Source organism: Sminthopsis crassicaudata, chromosome 4 (assembly GCF_048593235.1).
Source record: "Sminthopsis crassicaudata isolate SCR6 chromosome 4, ASM4859323v1, whole genome shotgun sequence".
Lineage (NCBI taxonomy): Eukaryota > Metazoa > Chordata > Mammalia > Dasyuromorphia > Dasyuridae > Sminthopsis > Sminthopsis crassicaudata.
The window spans coordinates 108018617-108040811 of NC_133620.1; the positions used below are offsets into that span (position 1 = coordinate 108018617).

The 22195-nt window shown below is 38.4% G+C and overlaps 1 protein-coding gene across 1 annotated transcript in view; it reads right to left on the reverse strand.

The window, feature by feature from the left end:
• PACC1 (proton activated chloride channel 1) overlaps window positions 1–17365 on the reverse strand; it is a 32776-nt gene extending 15411 nt beyond the window's left edge. Inside the window, exons 1-3 of the mRNA XM_074309114.1 lie at window positions 17135–17365; window positions 13196–13292; window positions 3302–3511 (exon numbers count right to left, since the gene is read on the reverse strand). Coding sequence (XP_074165215.1) covers window positions 3302–3511; window positions 13196–13292; window positions 17135–17170 — 343 coding nt within the window. The 5' untranslated portion in view covers window positions 17171–17365. The remainder of the gene's footprint in view (window positions 1–3301; window positions 3512–13195; window positions 13293–17134) is intronic.
• Window positions 17366–22195: the final 4830 nt, after the last annotated feature.

Below are 22195 nucleotides of genomic sequence, written 5' to 3' on the forward strand. Positions count from 1 at the left end.
ACTTTTTTTATAGTGGAAAAACCCTGAAACTTAAGGAAGTGTCTACCCATTGAGAAATGGCTAAACAAATTAGTGTATAATAATGTAATGGAATATTATTGTGCTCCCAAAGTGACAAAATGAACCGTTTCTGAGAAAACTGAGGAGAGTGATGCAGAATTAAATGAGCAGAACCAGAACAATTGATACTATAGTAACATGAAAATGAGCAGTTTTGAACTTAAGAACCCTCATCACTATAAAAATCAGCCATAATAAAGAATGGTACTCTCTTCCTGAAAGGAAGTCAATAGACTAAATATGCAGAATGAGACTCACATTTGTGGAAATGGCCAAACTTGGGGGGTTAATTTTGCTTGATTTATTTGTTACTCCTCCAAAAAGAAGGAGGTGGATTAGCTCGACATGGAGGTCCCTTCCACTTCTAAATCCATGATCTTGGGACTGCATAAAAGTTGCCTCGGACTTCTCCAAAATTATTTGGCCATGAGATCAGATACAGACTTGTCTGAAAAGTTGATGCCCTATAATTTTACATCACATCAGAGGTATGTTGGTAAATGTTTAACAATCAATTTCCAAGGGAAAAAAATGCAACAAAACACACTTTTAAGTTTAATCAAATTAAGTTTCTTTCTTAAGTCTAGAAATCAACAAAACAATAAATTAATTCCTAGTTTGTAGCATTTACCAATTTACAAAGTGTACATGGTCACACTAAAAATTCAATAATCAGCACTCAAGAATTTGTGAGTTGTCTCTCACATCACTGTAATACAACTTAGCTGAATATAAGGAACCAAAGAGCACCAGAGGCAACAGATTTTCCCCACATTCTGCCACAGTGGAGCAGAATTGTCTACTTGCTTCATGGGAAAGAACACAGTTCCAGTTCAAAAAGGATGCATTCTTGATGTAAATAATAATAAAAATACTGTGTGACTATAGGCAAGTCAAAAAAAAAAAAAAAAAGAAGAGAAAGGAGGAAGGAGGAGGAGGAGAAGAAAGGTAGATATGGGAGGGAGAGGGTGGCTAAATATTAGTAACTCACATTTATGCAAAAATTTTTAAGATTTACTTTTTCTTTCACAACAACTCTGTGAAATAATAGTGTACATATTATTTCACAAATGAGGAAATTAAGGCTCAGGGCTGTTAAGAGAGTTTACCAATGATAGAGATCTACGTCAGAATCTATACCTCCTCCTGACTCTACCCCCATTTTGCTCACTACATCATGCTGCCTTACATTATCTCCTAACTAGAACAAGACAAAGGCAAAGTCCAAGACAAAGCTGAGCCCCATTGCATATAGCATTTCTCCTGGAATAAATAGGAAGATAAAGCGTTTATGAAGCACTTACTATGTACAATGGGTTGGGGATACAACAATAAGAAAGCAAGACAGTCCCTATCCTCAAGGACCTTATATTCTAAGGTGTGAAATAACACAAAAAAGGGATGAGGGAGTGAGTGGATGTGGTATGAAAAATGGCAGAAAGAACCTGAAAGTCTGCTTCTACACAAGACAAAGGAAAAGTTCAACTATCAGAGCCTGGGGGTGACAGGGGCAGAGTCCCAGCTTCTAATATAAGGGAGATGAGTTAGTGAGACTGATCTAGGATGGAATTTCCTCCCTTGTTTGTTCCCCCACTTATTGAAGGATGAAATTATTGTTTGAACAAGTCTAGAAGTCATTAACTTCTCTGTTCTTCCTCCCTAATGCCTCTAGGATAAAAACACAAATTCCTGTTTTGCTTGTAAAGCTTTTCACAGTCTGGCCCCAATTTATCTTTCCAGCCCTTAATCCAATGCAATTTGTCTTGTCTCTGTTCCACGTCTGCACCTTCATACTGGCTGTCCCCCATATCTGGATTTAATTCCTGCCTCAATTGAGCTTTCTCTTCCTTTAATACCCTACATAAAGCATTTCCCAATTCCCCCCAACTTCTAGTGCCCTCCTCCCATGACTTTGGATTTAATTATTATTTATTCTTTTCATTTCTGGTCAGTAGCCTTGCTTTTCAGAGATTTTCAATAATGTATGACTCTTTGTGAAACCATTTGGGGTTTTCTTAGCAAAGATACTGGAAAGGTTGGCTATTTCCTCCTCCATCAAGGAAACAGAGGCAAACAGTTAATTAAGGAACGTCCCCAGGATCACACAGCTGTTAAGTATCTAATGTCTACAGAAAAAAAGTCTTCCTGACTCCAGGTCCAACACCAATAATCACTGCACCACGCAGGTGTCCTATAGCCTGTCAAAGCTTTATTTTAAGCCTTGGTCCAGAAATCTGAATCTCATTCATAGACATCATCATCTTAGCCTGTTTGTTTCCCAAATCAAAAAAAAAATATTTTTTTTCTGTAATCTTTACTTTCAGTGGTGAGCACTGATGAAAATACCTGCTGAACTCTTCCGATTTTCCTTCTCTGGCTCAAGCTTTGCCATATTGGCAATGCTTTCTAGGTTCCTTCCAGCGGCATTTTTGCCATTTATAATGTAGTAATCTATTCTGAGAGGTCTTGGGAGGCTTTTTATCATGTCTTGCATCCAGGTAGGCAGCAGACTTTTACTGTTATCATCAGTACTCTAAACAGAGAGTCACTGACCACCATAACTCTCTTCTCTTACCCTTACTTATCTGACAGTACTTGTGGCTCTGCTCTAATCATCATTGCTTAAAAGTCAAGCAGTAATATTTCCTCTCCAAAATACCTAACTCTTTCCTCTTCAAGAAGAGTCATAAAAAGTCATAAATGATTTTAGTCTAAATTTATAGTGGTCTTTCTTCCTTTCCTTCTTGATGTAACATTTTTCCATTCTACCTCCAACATACTGATTCTGCAATTACATTCTTTTCCTATCACCTTGACTCCCTCTGCCATTATCCCTTATAGCCTAGAATATGAACTCTTTCACTTTCTCTTTGAGCAAAGAGCAACACAAAAACCCAAATCCCTTCATCTCTGGCACCCCTAGTATCATGGGATTTTGAACTAGAAGGAATGTTAGAAATCATATATAGAATGTAATCTTCTCATTTCACAGATGAGAAAACTGAGGCACAAAAAGTGGATAACTTGCCCCAAATCAAGAAAGAGTAAAACAAAGCCAAAATTTGAACACAAAGTCAATGCTATTTTTATTATACCAAGCTACTTCCTTATGTACTCAATAAGAAAACCACAGAGTTTTAGTGTCAGATTTTAGTTCTTTAAAGATCTTTCAGCTCAATCATATTTTTGAGATTTGTCATTAAATGATAAGCTGGCAACAGGAGTTGGGAGCAAGCCTTACCTGGTGCATCGTAGCGATCCACCTCCTTGTAGGAGACAGACATGACTGGATGCTTAAGCTTCTCCCGGAAATCAGTGATGGTCTGGTAGACCAGGAAGACAGCCACGGCCATGAGCAGCAGGTAAATGAAGATTAACAGTACTGAAAACACATTCTTCAGGCAGGCCTTGCTGAAGCGGATGCTGTTGATGACAGATTCGCTGTCTAAGACTGGAGATGACAAAGTAAAGTTGAAAAGATTGTCCCTCATATACAAAGATCCTCCTAATCCACCTAATCATAAGGTACTTCAATTGTGAGTCATCTTCCCAACTGTAGAGATTAACTGCACAGATACATACCCTTATGAAAAATGATGTATATATTACAAAGGCAAAAAGCCTATGACTATAAAAACTGAGGAAAAATAACTAGCCCTTAAAAGGACTGAAATTTTTACCCTTGCCCCTATACTAGGGGTTTAAAAGAACCATTGACATAAGCTATCTATAATCATGATATAGTTAAGGCATTTTGGATATTCCATATTTATGATTCAGGGATTCTGGAAATCATTCGAAAAACTTCAATTTTTTTTTTGGTAATAACCAGGATAATTTATATAAAATAAACAGAGGTACTACCTAATTCTCCCAAACCAGCAAAGGTTGCTAAGAATGATAAACATTGGAGGGATTAAGGCATACTAGTAGATTGTTGGTGGAACTACAAATTCTGCAATCTTTTTGAGAGCTATCTTACAGTGAGTTACAAAACTGATTATACCTTTTGAGTAAGGGATTTTACTACCAGGTCAGTCTCTTGGATATATCATTTAAAGGGAAATAAATGATTTATTATAAAATATTAATATAATAACCTTACTTAAAAATGGAAAACTAGATGCTAGTTTTATATGCTAGGCACTTGCTTGATGCTTGGTAACAGAGACAAACACAAAATGACCCCTAGCTTAAAGAAACTTGCATTGTGTTGGAGTGAAACAACAGGTACTCAGAGATAAATAAACATGAAGCAGCTTTGGATGGAGGAAGAGAGGACACTAGCTACTGATCTTAATGGATCAGAGTAGTTCTTAGGAGGGCTTGAGCTAGTCCTTGAAGGAAACTGGGGGTTCTGTGAGGTTGGGTAAGGAGGAAGAGAATTTTGGATGGATGGAATTAATTGTGACATTAATGTAAAATTATTTTTAAAATAATAAATGTAAAAAATACAATGAAATGTAAGAAAACACATATGGATCAAAGAAAATAAAATCAAAACAATGACTTGCACACTGTGACTCTCTTAAAAATACCAGTAACAGAAATCTGATAAGAATGCAGACAGAAAGAGATACCGCAGAACACAGAACTCTACCAGCTATAATTCATCATAATTATAGGATGATAAGATCTCTATGCTCTATAAATTCTACCATTTCTATACTTTTGCATTTTGTTTTGTTTTGTTCTATTTTTCCATAGTTATCTGGTAGAGTTTCTTCAGGGAAAATCATAAGCTTGTTTTGGAAGAGCTAAGGGATGAAACAGTGTTTTTCCCTATATCTAAGATGAGAAAAGTGAGGATCCCCAAAGTTTCCTTTCCTAGAGGCAGCAGAAGCAGCACTTTGGATGACGCTTACTCATTTATTATGTTAAAGATTAGAGAGAACCAAAAGATAGTTTTGATGATTGAGCTCTTCCCATTTGAGCTTTCCTTTTTTTATACCCTCCTGTCTCCTGCTTTCATTCTCTAAGACTTCAAAAACCCATTGATGACAGTCACTCTTTAACTTTAGTGGGCTAGTGAAAAGGGCACTGGATTAGGAGCCTAGAGACTGTGGTTCTAATACTTATTGCTCTATGACCATGGACAAGTCACATAAAAGTCACTTTTCAAGACTCAGTTTACTCATCTGTAAGATGAGGATATTAAGACTTGAACTACCTTCCTCAAACTGTGAATGTGAGAAAAATTCCTTGTCAGCCTTAAAACACTATAAAAATGTAAATTATTGTCATTATTATTAATCTTGGCTCCATTTTAGCCACTTATTGGCAAAGTCACTCTGGAGACTTCCTCTTTACTTGGAACAACTGATTTTCTAGTCCCCTATTCAAGAAACTCCAATGGTTTCCCTACTAGCTCTAAGATAAAATAAAAACTCTTTTGAGCAGCAAAACTTTGCACAATCTGACTCAGGGCCTATACTTCTATGCTTACTACATATTAGTTTTCTTCATGTACTCCATGTACATGAAGACCTTCATACTGTCTTGAGTACCTGTGCTGTTGCACCAGAGTGCCTGGTACATGGAAAGGCTGCCATCCACTCAAAATTCTCCCTCTTCACTCATTCTCACAGAATCCCTAGTTTCCTTCATGGCCTATCTCAAGCCCTCCTACATAAGGACTACTATGATCCACCAAGATTAGTAGTTAATGTCTTCCCCTCCTCCATCTAAAGCTGCTTCATGTTTATTTATCTGAGGACCTGTTGTTTCATTCCAGTACACTACAAGTTCCTTTAAGCTATTTTGTGTTTGTAACCTAAGCATCAAGTAAGTGCCTACCATATAAAAGTCATTTAATAAACTCTTTAAAAATATATATCACTTCCCCCAATCACATATAAATACATTTAACTGTTTTTTTTAAATTAATAATCTCTTGTTGAATAAATGAAAGTAGGCAAGAAACTGAAGGCTTTTATTCTAACCACAAGCTCCAAACTTTTTACTTCTCCCACTTACTGAACCTACCATTTATCCTCAACACCAAATACCCTTCTATGTTCCCAGGCCAACAGCTTCCTTTTGATTTCACCCAGGATCCAGAGTCAGCCATTTCAATGCTATACTTTCTAGCCTACAGAATCCTTAGCTAGGCATTCAAGACCACCCACAGCCTGGCCACAAACCACCCTGCCAAGCTTTTTTCTCACTAGTTAATAAAAATTATATTAATAGCTAGTGACTCAACATGACTAATGTAGAAATATGTTTTACAAAATTGCACATGTATAACCTATATTAAATTGTTTGCTGTCTTGGCAGGGGGAGCAGGAAAGGAGAAAGAAAAATTTAGAGCTCAGAATCTAATAAGAAAATGAATGTTGAAAATTGTCTTTTCCAAAAGACTCATGATGGAAAATACTATTTACATCCAGAAAAAGCTCTATGGAGTCTGCATATAGATGGAAGCATATACTTTTCACTTTGGGGATTATTTTTGTGTTCTTGTCCCTTTTTTCTGTTTCTTCTTTCACAACATGACTAATGTGGAAATATGTTTACATGATTGCATATGTATAACCTATATTAGACTGCTTGCTGTCTTAGGGAAGGAAGTAGAAAAAATTCGAAACTCAAAATTTTATTGAAAACTATCTTTACATGTAATTGAAAAAACAAAACACTATCAATAAAAAAAGAAAGAAAGAAATGTGGAAAGTATAGTTTTATTTGTGGCTATATCAACCAACAATATATCAATTAACAAGCACTTAAAAATTTAAGTTGTCTTTACAATTGAAAAAATGCTATTTAAAAATAATAAAAATAGCTAATGATTAATGGATCCAACCATTCTGGAAAATAATTTGGATCTCTAATCTCAAAATATAAATTGGTGCAACCTCTTTGAGGTATATCATTGCAATATATCTATATCACAAAGAGATCAAAGAAAGATGAAAATGAACCAAGTAGTTAAAAAGTATTTAGAGCAACTCTTTTTAGTGACAAATAATTGGAAACTGAAGGGGTAGCCATAAAATGGGAAATGGTTGAACAAATTATAAAAATATAAATGTGATAGAATATCATTAATTTTTTTAAATGATGTAGATGGTTTCAGTTGGAAAGACTTGTATAAACTGAAGCTGAGTGAAATGAGAAAAACCAGGAGAATTTATGCACTAAAAATATAAAAACAATTAACTTTGAAAGATTGAGGGATTCTAATGAACAAAATTACCAGCAATGATTCCAAAGGGACTGTGTTGAAAAATACTACAGATCTGATAGGTGATGGACTTAAGGGTACAAACTGGAACTTTTTTTGGTAATTTATCTAACTCATTTACAAAATGAGTTTCCTCATTTATAAAATGTAGGGAGTAAACTATATAGTCCCTTTAAAAAAGGTCCCTTCTAGTTTTAAATCTGTGATCCTATGAACTCCTATATCATTTATGGCTAGTGCCAGTACTATGATAATATATATTATGTAGCCATGTCCTATCTCCCAAACTAGACTGAAAGTTTCTCAAGTGCAAACACTGTACTACTGTATCATCTACCAATAGCCAGAGCTATGTAAATGCTTCTTGATTATAACTACAGAAGCTAAGAATCTCTTTTTCTTGTGGGAGTAGAGAAAAGAGATCTAAAGATTCTCAGAAGGGAGGCTCAAGATTGGGAACATGAGCTTGATGATTATTACATACATTCTTCTGACTGTCTTTATTTCTTGAAGCAACATGAATCACAAATTCATGTACTTGGAGCTGGAAGGAGCCACAGAGACCAACTAGTCCAACCCCCTCATTTTACAGTTGAAGAAACTAAAATCCAGAAAAGTTAAATCATAGAGAATGACTCAGTAGAGAGAATACAAGATTGAGAATTAGGAAAATTTGTGTTTGAATCTCATCAATGGGAAAGTAATATAAACCTCTCTGAGCTACTCATCTGCATCTTCATCTAGAAAATGTTCTGTGTCTGCAAAATGGGTAAAGAGGAAATGAAGATAATAATACCCACAGTACCTATGTCACAATGAGATGCAAAACAACATAGCAAATTATATGTGCAATTATATCAGCCATGATAGTCATTATAATGTATCTCTGTATGTCTCTCAGCACCTAGCACAGGGCAATAAACACTGTAGGCATTTGATAAAAGTCTCTTCATTTGACTTGCTAAATATTTTTTACCTGGGTGTGTGTGTGTGTGTGTGTGTGTGTGTGTGTGTGTGTGTGTGTAAAGCGATAGGAGAGAGAGTCAGGATTAAGAATAGGGGGAGAAAGAAAGGAAAGGATAGGAGGGAGGAGGGGAAAAGAAAGAGAGAAGGAGAGAAGGAAAGTAAGGAAGAAATGAAGGAAAAACTCATCAAGTCTTTTTGAAAAAAGCATAGAGGAGATAAAAAGAATCACAAATTAGTAAGACAGTTTTGAAAGATATATGTTGAGCTTATGTATTATGTATTAAGTATGTAACTGAAATGATAGAAATTTGCAATTTGATGCTTTATTTTATATACAGAAATACATATTTTATTAATATTTATAAGCTTCAAATGGGGCCCCTAGGTGACACAGTGTATAGAGTGCCAGCTCTAGTGTCAGAGAGGACCTAAGTTCAAATCTACCCTGAGATATTTATTAGTTGTATGACTCTGAGCAAGTCACTTAACCCTATTTGCCTCAGTTTTCTCATTTGTAAAATAAGTTGAAGAAATGGCAAATTATTCCAGTATCTTTGCCAAAAAACAAAACCAAAAAAATCCTCTAATTGGAGTCACAGAGAGCCAGACGTAAGTGAAATGACCCAATAACAAAAATTTTCAAATAAGAAAAGTTCTTTTTTAAAAATTAAATTTAATTGCTGAGAAAATGATTTAAATGTCCACATTCTTTGACCTTGGGAATCCACTGCTAGACATTGACTCAAATCAAGTCCATAATTAAAGAAAGGTCCCATATACACCAAAATATTGAGAGCAGCACTTTTAGTGAAAGCAAATATCTGGAAATAAAGCAAACTGAGGAATAGTTTAGGCGACACTGAGAGATGCACAGTGTCGATGACATAGGATATTATTATGTTGTAAGAAACCATCAATATGATGAATACCAAGAAATATGGGAAGATTTTAAAAGATATTAAAAAAACAACCAGCGCCAGAAAAATGACATCTGTAATGACTGTGACAATGTTGATGTAATATCTATGTAAATGCAATAATAACAATGACAACCAAATCAAAACTGAATGTATCAAAATTATAATGATCAAGCTCAGCTCCCTCAAAAAGTTAAGCCATCCACATAAAGACCCACTATTTTTTTTTCTTCAGATGTAGAGAACAAAGGTGGAGCACACTGAATATAATATCAAAATTTTTTTATTATGTCAATTAGTTTTCCTGAACTTTCTTTTCCTTTTAAAAAAAATCTTTATTATAAGAAATGATTCCCTAAACAACAGCAATAAAAGAATAAACAACAACAACAACTGAATTACTAGATTCAATCTGACATGCATTTATTAAGCACTTACTATATGCAAGGCACTCTGATAAGTGCTGTGGGCTCAAAGATGAAACATTTTACTCTTGAAAAATTCACATTCTATTTGGTGAAATACACAGATAAATAAATATGGAGCCTTCTGAAAGTAAATAGAAGATCATCCAAATTTCCTATCATGAAAAATGCTATCTACTTCCAGAAAAAAAAAACCAATGAATTCTGAATGTAGATTGAAGGATACAATTTTTCCTTGGCTGCTTCTTCTTCTTTTTTTTTTTTTTTTTGGTCTGTGTTTTCTTTTGCAGCATGGCTAATATGGAAATATGTTTTTCATGACTTCACATTATAAACAGTATCAAATTGCTTGCCTTCTCAGGGAGGTAAGAAGAGAATTTGAAACTTAAATTTTTTTAAAATGAATATTAACTTTTTATAAATAATTAGGAAATGTTTAATGAAATAACTAAAAACAATTTTTTTTAAAGGAAGATCAAAAAGGACTTTTATTCAAAAGTAATCTGGAAAATGTTTTAGATCCATTATCTCTATGGTTAATTAAGTAAATTAATTCTCCAACTATTTTTCTATATTCAACATTAGGGACTCAGTTTTAATTTCTAAATTTGGATAAAAACATATTTCTAAAAGAAAAGAAAAAAGAAAGAAAATTCTCTTAAATTTAAGAGAAAATAAATAAAAGAAAATACAGTCATTTCAGAAAGAATTCACATCCTTCCAAGAACCTCCAAGCCATCTCTGATCTCAAAGTCTCCCATCTCTGACAAAAATCTTGATAGTGTCTACTTCTATTCTTCAAAAAAGAAATAAGGCAGACTTTTGTCTCCTAAAGGCAGGAAACAGGGATCTTGGCTGTCAGTGGAACTTCCTAGATAACACTCCAGATCTGAAAGTAGACTTCACTTCCTGCTCTGACAGTTTTTATAGTGCCCTGGAACCTTAAACATGGAGACTGAAGGCTACAGACGCTAAAATTCTCTACAATCGCTTCCTGACTAGTCTGTTCCTTCAATAAAAGAAAACACAAAAGAAATACCTTTCTATGGATTTAGCCTAGCATGTCCACACAATCTTTTAGTGGGTTTAAAAAAAAAAAAAGTCCCCTTCATACAAACAGGATGAGGAGTAGTTGGAGAGCAGTTCAAGTCGAATTTTTTTTCTTTGTTTTAATGTAGCTGCCAGTTCAGCATGAGTGTCTCCCTCTATGCCATATAGCATAAGTGTCATGAGAGGGCTAAATCTTAGGCTGCTCTGAAGCATGGATACTAAAAGATGTAATGACACTGGCTTTTAACCTGCTCTGATCACATTGGGAGTCAGTTGGCTGGCTGTGGTCCTTCATTCTCAAAGAGATTCAAAATGACATTACTGTGTTGGGGTTGAGTTACTGTGGCTGATCAGACCAAGGTGAGCATGGAAGGCTCTACCCCCAGATTGGGCACAATTAGTCCAGATGCAAATTGTAAAGATGTCTCTAAATTTGTTCTTTTCTCATTTCTTTTGAGCTTCTGCAATTCTGCTTTGCTCACAGAGAACAGTATGCTATGCTAGATGGTTCTTTGCCAGCATCTCCCCTGTCATGCAATCAATGCCCTTAAAAATGGCATTGTATCACTTCTGCCCTCTGTGTGAGCACCTTCCTTACTTGAGTTCTCCAAAAAACAGCATTTTAGGCAAAGGCATTAAAGCCATGTGGCAAACCCATTGGGGTTGTGCTCGCTGCATAGCTTGGCAATTTAGTGTGAGAAAGGACTCCAGGGTTTGGTCCAATGTCTTTCATGTAGGCTCACCATGCCGGATGGTCCCACACCAGTGTCTCCCGTGTCTCACAGTCAATTCCAGTCTTCAGAGAACCTTAAGAGTTTATTTGTACATTTGGGAGTGCTATGTTCCTTTCTGTGCACCAAACTTTAAAAAGGGAATGAATAAACTGGAGGACTTTGAGGATGGTGAACAAGAAAAAACTGGAAAGCTATACCATTTAAGTATCAGTTGAAGGAGTAAGTAATGTTAATCTTGGGAAGACTTAGGGAAAATACGCTATCTGTATTCAAGTACTTGAAGGGTTGGAAAGAGAATTAGATATAAAATAATATGTGTGTGTATGTATACATACACACACACATATGTAAAATGGAGATTTATGGTTTCTTATCCAATCCTCTTTTTGTGTTCCACTTTTTCTAGTGCTAATATACAAATGAAAGAACAAAATTTTTAAAAGAAAGGATTAGATTTGTTTTCTTTTGGTCCTGAGAACAGTACTAGGACTAATAAGGGAAAGCCAAAATATATTTGGAGCTTAATTTAAAGCCAAAATTCCCAACAATTAGAACTATTGAAAAATAAAACGAGCTGTCCCAAAAGGCAGTTGAGTTGGTCATCACTGGAGATCTTCATGATGATGTGCTGGGCATCTAGTATAGGACTAGACAACCTCTGAGGTCCCTTTCAATGCTGAGCTTTTGAGATTCTGTGATTCTTTCCTGTATCTCAGGTCCCTGAGAAGCCAATGGATCCTGCTCCTTTCAGGAAAGTGAATGGACAAGGCGAACCTCCTCTAGAGAACCTTTCCTAACTAAGGGCATAGTGACTTCATAGACTTTCCTACTTCATTACCTCCCTGATTAAGGTACAGGAAGAAAGAGCATCAAGTTTATCCTAACTCTACTCAGAAACTTAAGAAAAGCTAAGACTATCACATGTCAACTACCTGCCCAGCAGGCTGCAAGTGTACCCATCTGAGAGATAATAAGTACTCATATTCTTCCAGCACTTTAAGGTTTACAAAGCAGTTTTTCTTACAACAACCCTGTAAGATACATAGTGTCAGAGTTACTATCCCACGTTATAAGATAAGGAAACTAGGGCTCAATGATCCCACAGCTTGTGCCAAGAGATAAAATTTGAACAAGAACTCTTAACTCCAAGGCCAGATCCCTTCCCATTACACCAGCTGTTCTTAACCTGGAGTCCATTTTCTTTTTAATATTTAAATAACTGCATTCCAATATAACTTTTTTTCCTGTAATCTATATATTTTACACAGTTAAGAACGTTATTCTAAGAAGGGGTCCATAGAGTCCACCAGACTGCTCAAAGGGGTTCATAACTTAAAGAAAGTTAAGAACTCTGATACTAAGTGATATCTGAAGAGAATTAAAGGGGACTGGCACATGTGCCCTGAGGCACTCTGAGGAATAACCCATTAGCAGGATGGAGGCAGTGGAAAATCTCTGAATTTCTAGATACTTTACCTGGTATCACTGAGTTTCTCCAGATGGCTTTGGGGAAGATCAACTCAACCTTGAGTGTGAGACATAGCTAGACAAAAAAGATAGCATTGCCCATGTCTGCACAACCTTGTTAAATATGTATAGCTTCAGAAATAGGGGAACGGGGATCTCCCCAATGGGGCAGTAACAAGAGCCCCATCTGGAACAGAAGCAACCAGACACCAGAGGCGGGTGAAGATGTTCAGATATCTACTTGGAGCCACTGCCTAGCCCCTAAGTGTCTTAACCAGGGTTCCTGTTGCTCCCAATGCCTTTTGCAGACTGTACTAAAGATTCTTCACAACAAAGTCTTAAAGACAGCTAAAGACACCTGTCCCTTATCTTCATTCCCCAACTCACCTGGCAAAATTCCTGAGCCTTTGTCTTTGGAGTCCTTCCTTTCTTTCTCCTCCGCTCTGTCTGAGTTCTCAACCACTTGATCCAGATCTTCATTTAGCTAGGAGGGAAGCATCATCAAGCAAAGGATCTGTAGTGAGAGGAAACTTATCATCTCACAAGTGGCCTACCTCAGGGCCCCTCCCCTTCACCCTTGGGATGGTGCAAAAAGCACTGGATGTGTAGCTAGAATCCCTGGGATTGAATCCCAGCTCTAATGGGATGACCTTGGACTCGGTACTCTAACGCTGAGCTTCAGTTTTTTCATTTGCAAAATGGGAATAATACCCACCAATCCCCCAGGATTACTATGTCAGTCTTAAAACACTGAAAAGGGACTTTTATACAGTGTAATATTATCATCCTCATTTTCCAATTATCTGGCTAGTAACTTCTAGAGCAGATATTCTCTTCCAATTACCTAATTCCCAAATTCAGTGTTTTTTTCCATTCAATGCACCACACAGACTTTTCCATAGGTACACAATATATCACCATGCATTATGTCATAAAAAAAAAAATCTTAAGAATTGGAAGGATTCTTAGAAATCATCTGTTCTAAATTACTCATTGCAAGAATATCTTCTGCAAATGGCACATGTTTAACCTATATCAGATTGCTAGCTGTTTTGAGGAGGGAAAGAGTGGGAAGAGAGGGAGAAAAATTTGGAATAGAAGGTTTTGCAAAGGTGAATGCCGAAAACTACCTTTGCATGTATTTGGAAAAATAAAATACTACTTAAAAAAGAAAAAAAGTTTAAAATTTATATATGTGTGTGTGTGTGTGTGTGTGTGTGTGTGTGTGTGTGTATGTATAAAGTGAGTATTTCCAGTGACCAAGAGATCACCATTCAGTACAAATCAACCATTCCATTGTTAGCCAGATCTAAAAGACAGAAGTTTGGTTTTTTTGTTTGTTTGTTTTGTTTTTACTTAAGCTGAATTTCGTCTCTTAGAAATTCCTACCCAGGTTTGTTTCTGGATTAATAATACAAAGCAAGTCTAATATGGTTTTTTTTTAATATGCGGTAGCTCTTCAAATGTTAAAAGAGCTATCATGTACCCCAGAAATCTTCTCCAGATTAAATTCTTTATATGACAGCCCTTCTCATACTGCAGGACTATCAGAAGGATAGGGATAAGGACTGATGTTTTCACTAGTATAAAGAATTCCCAGGGGAGGAAACTCCCTCTACAGATTCCAATCAGCACCTTCTAGGCAACTTAGAGTTGCCTACAGCAATGAGCATTAAGATATTACATAACTTGCCCAGGAGAGTGAAAGGAAGTGAACATGCATTTGTTAAGCCCCTCCTATGTAGTAGGTACTGTGTTAAGTGCTTTCCAAATGTCTCATTTAATCCTCACCACAACCCTGGGAGGTAGGTTCTGTTATCCTTCTTTTACAGTTGAGGAAACTGCATAAAAGTTAAATCATTCGCCCAGTTGGTGTCTGAGGCCCAGTTCTATCCACTGCACCACTCAGTTGCTTATAAGGTCACAAACATATATCATAGGCAGAACTTTGGATCTTTAAGACCAACTCTCTAGTCACCATGTCATTCTGATTCCCATCAAAATGACATGAGAAATTTCTCTGAATTTTTAAGATTCTACATGAATTCAAGTCGCCTTGACAATTTTTACTTATTTTTTAAAAAGAGAAACAAAGTATGAGAGCAACTGAAAAGAGATTAGGAAGGCTGATTAAGGAAGATGGAAAGAGGAGCCTGGGACAGAAAGAAGGCCTGCTCACAGCTGAGGATTCACTGAGACTTAAGGAAACAGCTGAGATGGTTGTCTTCAAAGTTTTTTTTGTTTGTTTGTTTCTGACTAATGATCAGAAAAGATCTGGAGCCATAGATGTATAAAAACTCTTTTCATTAATGAGATTAGCAAATCATAGCATGAGACATTCAATTTTTAAGGAACTTTCTAATTTCAAGATTGGTTCTCTCTTTGGTAGGTCACACTGCATCTCACACTGGACCTAAAGAATATTAGGGTTTCGGTTGTTTATTTAGGTCTAGGCCACAGCAGCACTGTAGGATCTGCCCAGGAGTTGCTGGCCCCTTTCCTCTCCCACAATCTTCTAGACCCCAACCCCCAACCAAGCTCCATACACACTTTCTGAAAGCAAGTTCTAAACATACTCACTCATTCATATGACCCAGCCCAAAGAAATCTGCATTCAGCAGATGTTGTAACCTCAAGCTAAATTCTCTCAGTGTAGGCAAAAATGATGTAGACTTCTCCAAATTGCTTTTTTCTCTCATGTGAATCTCAGAACAAGATTCTCTGAGGAAGAACCAGCAGATCAATTTCCTAAAACTGAATTGAATGTATATGTATAGAGAAATGGGGAGATAAGGTTGAATTGGCATGGACATCTTGAATTTCAGGCAAATTGTTATAATTTTGTTCAAGAAGTAATGGCCAGCAGTTCCCATGGACTTGTGATGGAGAGAGCCATCTGCATCCAGAGAGAGGATTGTGGGGATTGAATGTGGATCACAACATAGTATTTTTCACCTCTTTTTGTTATCATTTACTTGTATTTTGTTTTCTTTCTCATTTTTCCCCCTTTTTGTCTGACTTTTCTTGTGCAACATAATAACTGTGGAAATATGTACAGAAGAATTGCACATGTTTAACATCTATTGGATTACTTGCTATCCAGGGAAGGGAGTGGGGGGAAAAAATTGGAACACAAGGTTTTGCAAGGGTGAATGTTAAAAATTATCCATGCAGATGTTTTGAAAATAAAAAGCTTTAATAACATGTATGTGCATATGTATATATATACATACATATAAAAGAAGTATGACCAGCCATTGGAGTTTTTTGAGCATAGAAGCAAAATTATAAGATCTGCAGAGGAAACTAAGCTGGACCAGTAATTTCTTTAGCATAATGAATTCCATAGTCAGGAATTCTCTCTGTCAGTGCAGAGTGTTACCTTTTCTGCAACTTAGTCTTATGGAGCAGCCTAGCACAAACAGAAATGAAGGGACTTGCTCACAGTCACACCAGGTATGTGTCAAAATCAATTTTGCATGTGTAACGTGAAGGATGGACTGGGGGAAGGGGAGAAATTAAACAGCTAGATAGCAACATTCTGATGAAGTAATAAGAGGTACGGATGTGGATAACGGAAAAGAAAAGTCATCAAAGAAGAGAGACACTTCGGAGGAAGAACTAGTTAATTAACAGACCTGACCACAATGGGGGAGGGGAGGGAAGAGACAGGAGCGATCAGAGGCTGACACGGAGGTTTCAAGGTTGGGTGACTAGGAGAACAGTGATACCACTGTGGAAATGGGGAAGTCGGGAGGATGAGCAGGTTTGGGGGAGGGGAAGGTGATGAGTGCGGCTCTGGAAAGCTGAGCCATCCACATTGGAAAAGGTCCCTCCAACAGACACCGGGAAGGAAGGCAAGAAAAAGACCCAGGGCTGAGGGACGAGCCTCGGCAGCCGTCCGCACGGAGGGGGAGTGACAGCTGGGTGAGGGGGTGTCCCGGGAAAGGGAGAGATGGGCGAGAAGTTAACGCCAGTGCGGGGAGCTGCCCTCGTCCTTCTTCCCAAGCCCTGGCCCGGCGCCCGAAGGTCCGGGAGGAGGGGGCACGCCGCTTCTCAGCAGCATCCCGCCCCGACGGCAGCCCCGGGCCCCAGACTTCCCCCAGCGCCCGAGACGCGTGAATCATTCACCTGCTGTTATTGAACCACCACCCTCCGGACCGGAGCTCCCCCAGCTGCCCAGCAACGAGGACAAACTGAGTTCTTCTGCAGTTTTCTTCCCCTCCCCGCCCCCCGCTGCAACTCGTGCTTGAGAAGTGGAACCTACACCACCATCCCCCCCTCCGCCGTCCGAATCAACTTTTCTTTCGCTCCCCGCTCCCCTACCTCTTGATAAGATGAAGACAGCTCCTGCCTGATCATGGCATCGATTGGAAGAGATGCTGAAACCCGGAGCCAGCGGTGCTCCCCAGGGTAGAGGAGGAGGAGGAGGAAGAGGAGCACCTCGAGGGTAGCAAGCAGCAGGAACTGTGAACAGTGCCCGGGTAAACGGGTTCAACAGAACCTTCCCGGGAGTGCCGGCCCCCCGGGAAGCTCAGAGGCGCATGCGTCTCGCCTGAAGGCAACTGTCGGGGCTGAAGGAGCACTGATTCAGAGGCTGCTGGGAAATGTAGTCCTCCATGGGGGGGGGTGGAGATTCAGAGGCTGTTAAGTGCCTCACAGGAAGGAACTGGGTCAGTTCGCCCAGCGGCGCAAGGGCAGGCCTCCTATACTTTTTTTTTTTTTTTTTTTTTTTGAGGGGAACGGAGAAATGTGGGAGCTGAATGCGTGAAGGGGTCGGGAGTACCCGAGTCGGAAGTGGGCTAGAATCCTGCAGTGCCTGGAAACCTTAAGCGCGCCCCGGGGCGCAAGCTTCAACTTTGGAGTCTGAGGGAACCTTGATGTTGCCGGTGCGGCCCGACTGGAACTCCGGCCGCATCTTCCCGCCTCAGAGATAATCAGCGGGCGCTCTCTCACTGCACGGAATGAATGGCCTTTCTTTGTGCTCCCATCCGAGGCTTCCCCGAAGGACCGCCAATAGTGGTTGCTTATCCCTTAATGAATGCAGCTCTGTGCCCGCCGCAGCTGCAGACCCGTAGCCCAGCTCCTTCCCGTGGGGGAAGGCAGCGCCCCTCACCCCGCGCACATTGGGAGCCCCGAGCCCGAATCAGTTTCTTCCTTTCTAAATGGACGAGCAGAACTGGGGAAAGCTGCAGAAGGTAGAACCCGAAGGGCTCTGAGATCATCCTTTCCATCCCGACTTCCCACTTTATTCAAATAAGTACATAAATCTCAAGAGAAGTGACGTCACAAAGCTAGTAGACCTTGGCTTTTATATCTTTCCTCCTAAGGCGACCCTCAATAAAGAGGTGATACCACTTGGCAGGCAAACTTCCTCTTGCCTTTCTATACATCCCCAGCACTTAGCGCTGTGACTGACACCTGGTTAAAGATCACAAGTATTCAGTTCAAGATACCACAGTTTAGGCAAGACATTGAAACATTTCTTTTTTTAAATAATATTTTCTTTCTTCAGTTACATGTAAAGATAATTTTTTAAATCGAGTTAAGAAAGAAATTGTTAAGCTAGAAGAATAGCCAGAGGAGGCCATCTAAAATAGTGAAGGGTGTGAAATTCATAAGTTGAGATAATTGAGATTGTTTAGTCTGAAAAACAAGACTTTAAAAAAATTCAATATTGTAATTATTTTCAAGTTTTTAAAAGGCAGTTATATGAAAAAGGAGTTGGAAGGTGTTTGGCTCTTAATAGGCCACCTGGTCCAAATAAAACCAAGGGACTGATTGTCCTTTGCCCAAACATTAATTACCTGAATTTGTCCTTAAGGCAGTTACTGTTACTCACTGCCCAGTCTATTTGTTAATTTTGTTTCAGCCCTGGGGGCAGAACTTGGAGCAATAGGTAAAAGTTAGATTAAAAAAAAAAAAAAAAAGACCTGCATGTTGTTGAGTTAGATCCAGACTAAGTTTCCTACATCTCAAATCTCATCATCTACCCTAATCTCTCTCCTAATTTATAATTTTACCTCTCAACATTTCTAAAACTGCACTCATGATATTCTCCAAAAAAAAAAAACCCTTGGTTTCTAACTTCCCTAATATTCTTGGTTATACTTCCATCTTCCCAGTTACCTAGGCTGATGACTTGGAATCATCCTTAACTTCTTACTCTCCCTGCCCCCACTATTTAATCTGTTGCCAAAGCCTGTGGATTTCATTTTCATGCCGTCTCTCAAATATGTATCCTTTTCTCTCCTGATACTGCCAATCACCCTGATTCATCACCTCACATATCAGCTATTGAAATAGCCTCTTGATTGCTCTGTCTACAAGTATCTGCTTTGATTCTTCACATAAAGTCAGGAGAAGATACACTCCTTTTGATCTGGAAGTTATCAAAGATCTGAAAAAGGGTTCCACTCTTTATGGGGCTACATCATCTTATGTTAAAATGGTATTAGAGAATTTGGCTTTTGAAATTTTAACCCCTAGTTATTGGAAATCTATAGCAAGGACATGTTTAGAACCTGGACAAAACTTGTGGCTTTTGAAATATAGTGATCTATGTAGAATGCAAGCCCAACAAAATAGGCAAACTGGAGTTAATATACCAGTCACTTTTGATCAACTAGAGGTATAGGTCATTATGCAGATGCTTCAGCACAGATTAATTACCCTATAGCAGCATATAAGCAAATTGCTTCTGCTGCTATAAAAGCATGGGGTACCCTCCCAGGAAAACAAGATAGAGGGGAAGCCTTCATGAAAATAGAACAAGGTCCAAATGAACCCTTTGCTGATTTTGGGGGAGTTCTGTAGACAGCTGTCATACAACAATTGGAGAAAATGCAGCTACAGAAATTATGATAAGACAACTAACGAAAATGCTAATGAAGTATGTAGAAGAATTATATGAGGACAACACAAGGAAGACACTGTGCCACAGTGGGCACAAATGCCTTTTATACCCAGGCTATGATGTAGAACATAGGAAGATGGAATCCCTCTTGACAAGGGACTTCCAGAGAAACTCATCAATGCTTTCAATGTGGTAAAGTAGGTTCTTACTAGGTGCTAAATCGGTACTTAACTAGCTACCCTCTAGCTCAGGATTCACACATTTAGTTTAGAAAAGGATTTACAGAAAAGAAACCTCTTCCCAGAGAAGGATTACAATTGAAAGACAAAAGGGCACTACAATTTGGCGCCCAGCGTGGGGCAAAGACTGATTCTGAACCCTTCAGGGAACAAGCCCAGACTTTACACATCTGAAAGCTCAATGTTGGCATAGAGATAGAATGAGAAGACAGGGTGAGAGAACAAGACCCAAAACCCCATGTCCAAAATGCAAGAGAGGCTTCCATTGGGCCTAAGAATGTAGATTGACCCAGGAAAATAAGAGGTAGGGCCCAGCTCCAAGACCTCAAACAAAAAACAGGTACAGCATGATGGCAGCTGAGAGAGTCTTTGGAAGTTCAGGACTCTTATATGATCAATCAGCCAATAAGCAATCAGATGGGAGAAAGGGATTATAATTGGGGAGAATACAGGCTTTTTAGCCTAACAGAAGAATAGTGTCCAGTGCAAGCAGCTCCAATATAATCTCTAGGTGATCAGGAGAGACCCAGAAAATGAGGAATGGAAAGGACCAGATAGGTTAACTGCTTGGGGGAGAGGGTTTGCTTGTATCTCTACAGATACAAGCTTGTATCTCTACAGATCTCTACAGAAAAGGAATCAGATGGGTGCCATCAAGCCATATTCGCCTTGTCCATCAGAGAGAGACAGAAAAAGAGAAAAACCTCAAAACAAAGGAGAAGACCTAAGAAACATCTAACACTGAAAAAATCATGGCTGATAATGAGACTGTTACAGAAATTCAAAACCCACAGGAATCACTGGATTTTCTGAGACATGATAAGATTGCTGCAGGACTTGAAAACCATCAGGAACCATTGGATTCCCTAATACATAATATGACTGTTGCAGAACTTGCAGGAATCATTGGATTTCCTAACACTTGAACTAATGGACAATAGCTTGGTTTGGGACTAACTCTTGGTTGCTGAAGGAGGCACATGTGTGACTGCTGTTTATATATCCTCCTTCTAGGACTTCTGGAAATCTTTTACAATACCATGTTTATTAATATTGTTTATTATATCACTACTTACATGTACAATTCATGTTTGTTACACCACATTGAGCCTGTGCCTGCTGCGGGAAGAGCCATCACTGCTAGCCTGTGTTATATTACTATGTGCTTATGTAATACCTCCCATGCTGATGGGTATGTGCATACCTGTTTCTAGTGAGACCCTTCAGCCTAAAAATCCACTAACAAAATCTGGTTGGACTCCCCATTTCCCTTTGGTGTTTTTCAATTCCTTCCTGAGACGTCAGGGAGGATGTGATCACCTCCTTTTTGGTGTTTTCATCCCCCTTTCTGAGAAGTCAGGGAGGGCATGGCCACCTATGTTCTAAAACAAAAGAAAGCAGGAGATATTCTCCAGAACTCTAGAGAAAGGTGTTCACTCAGTGGAATTGATAAGACAATGGTTATCTAGTTTAGCATGGTGATTAATAGTTCTCTAGTTCAGAATGATTGATTTAATCTTACAACAAATAATGATTCCCTAGTGGTATAATGACTGGTTTATACTCAGTATACTGTAATGATGTAATTGTGATAGAGCATATAAACTGGGGAAAAACTCAGCCAGAGACAGAGAAGACTTGACCAGCCTCTGGTGGCTCTCGTGCCTCCTGCATTCCTCCACTAAGAAGACCAAGGCTCATCTGAAGGTCTCCCAGAAAGCTTTGCCGCAGGCAAAGGAGATAATAAAGACTTTGGACTTTATTCCTGACTATTCTTGTGGTGATTATTCTGCTGAGACTTAGGCTGGTCCTGAGACCTCCAGAAAGCTAACCATGACATTATAAACTATGGAGACTGATTATGGTTCAAAACAGTACTTTCACTTTGTTGTTGCTTTTTTTTCCTTTCACCTTTTGATGTGACTTTTTTGTGTAGCATGATGAATATGGAAATGTATGTAGAAGAATTTAAACTATATCAGACTGTTTGCTGTCTGTGGAAGAAGTAGTGGGGAGAGAGAGAAAAATTTGGAACAGAAGGTTTTGTAAAGATGAATGTTGAAAACTATCTTTGCATGTATTTGGAGGAAAAAGCTATTAAAAATAAAGAATTCTAATGCCTTTCCTCTATTGATTATTGTCATTTTATCCTGTATGTAGCTTCTTTGTAATTAATTATTTAGCTTCTCTGTACATACAGTGCCTGGCACTTATTAAGTGCTTAATAAATGCTTATTTTATTCACCTTTTCTTGCCCTTTCCAAAAGAACAAGAAATTCAATAGTTTCCAAA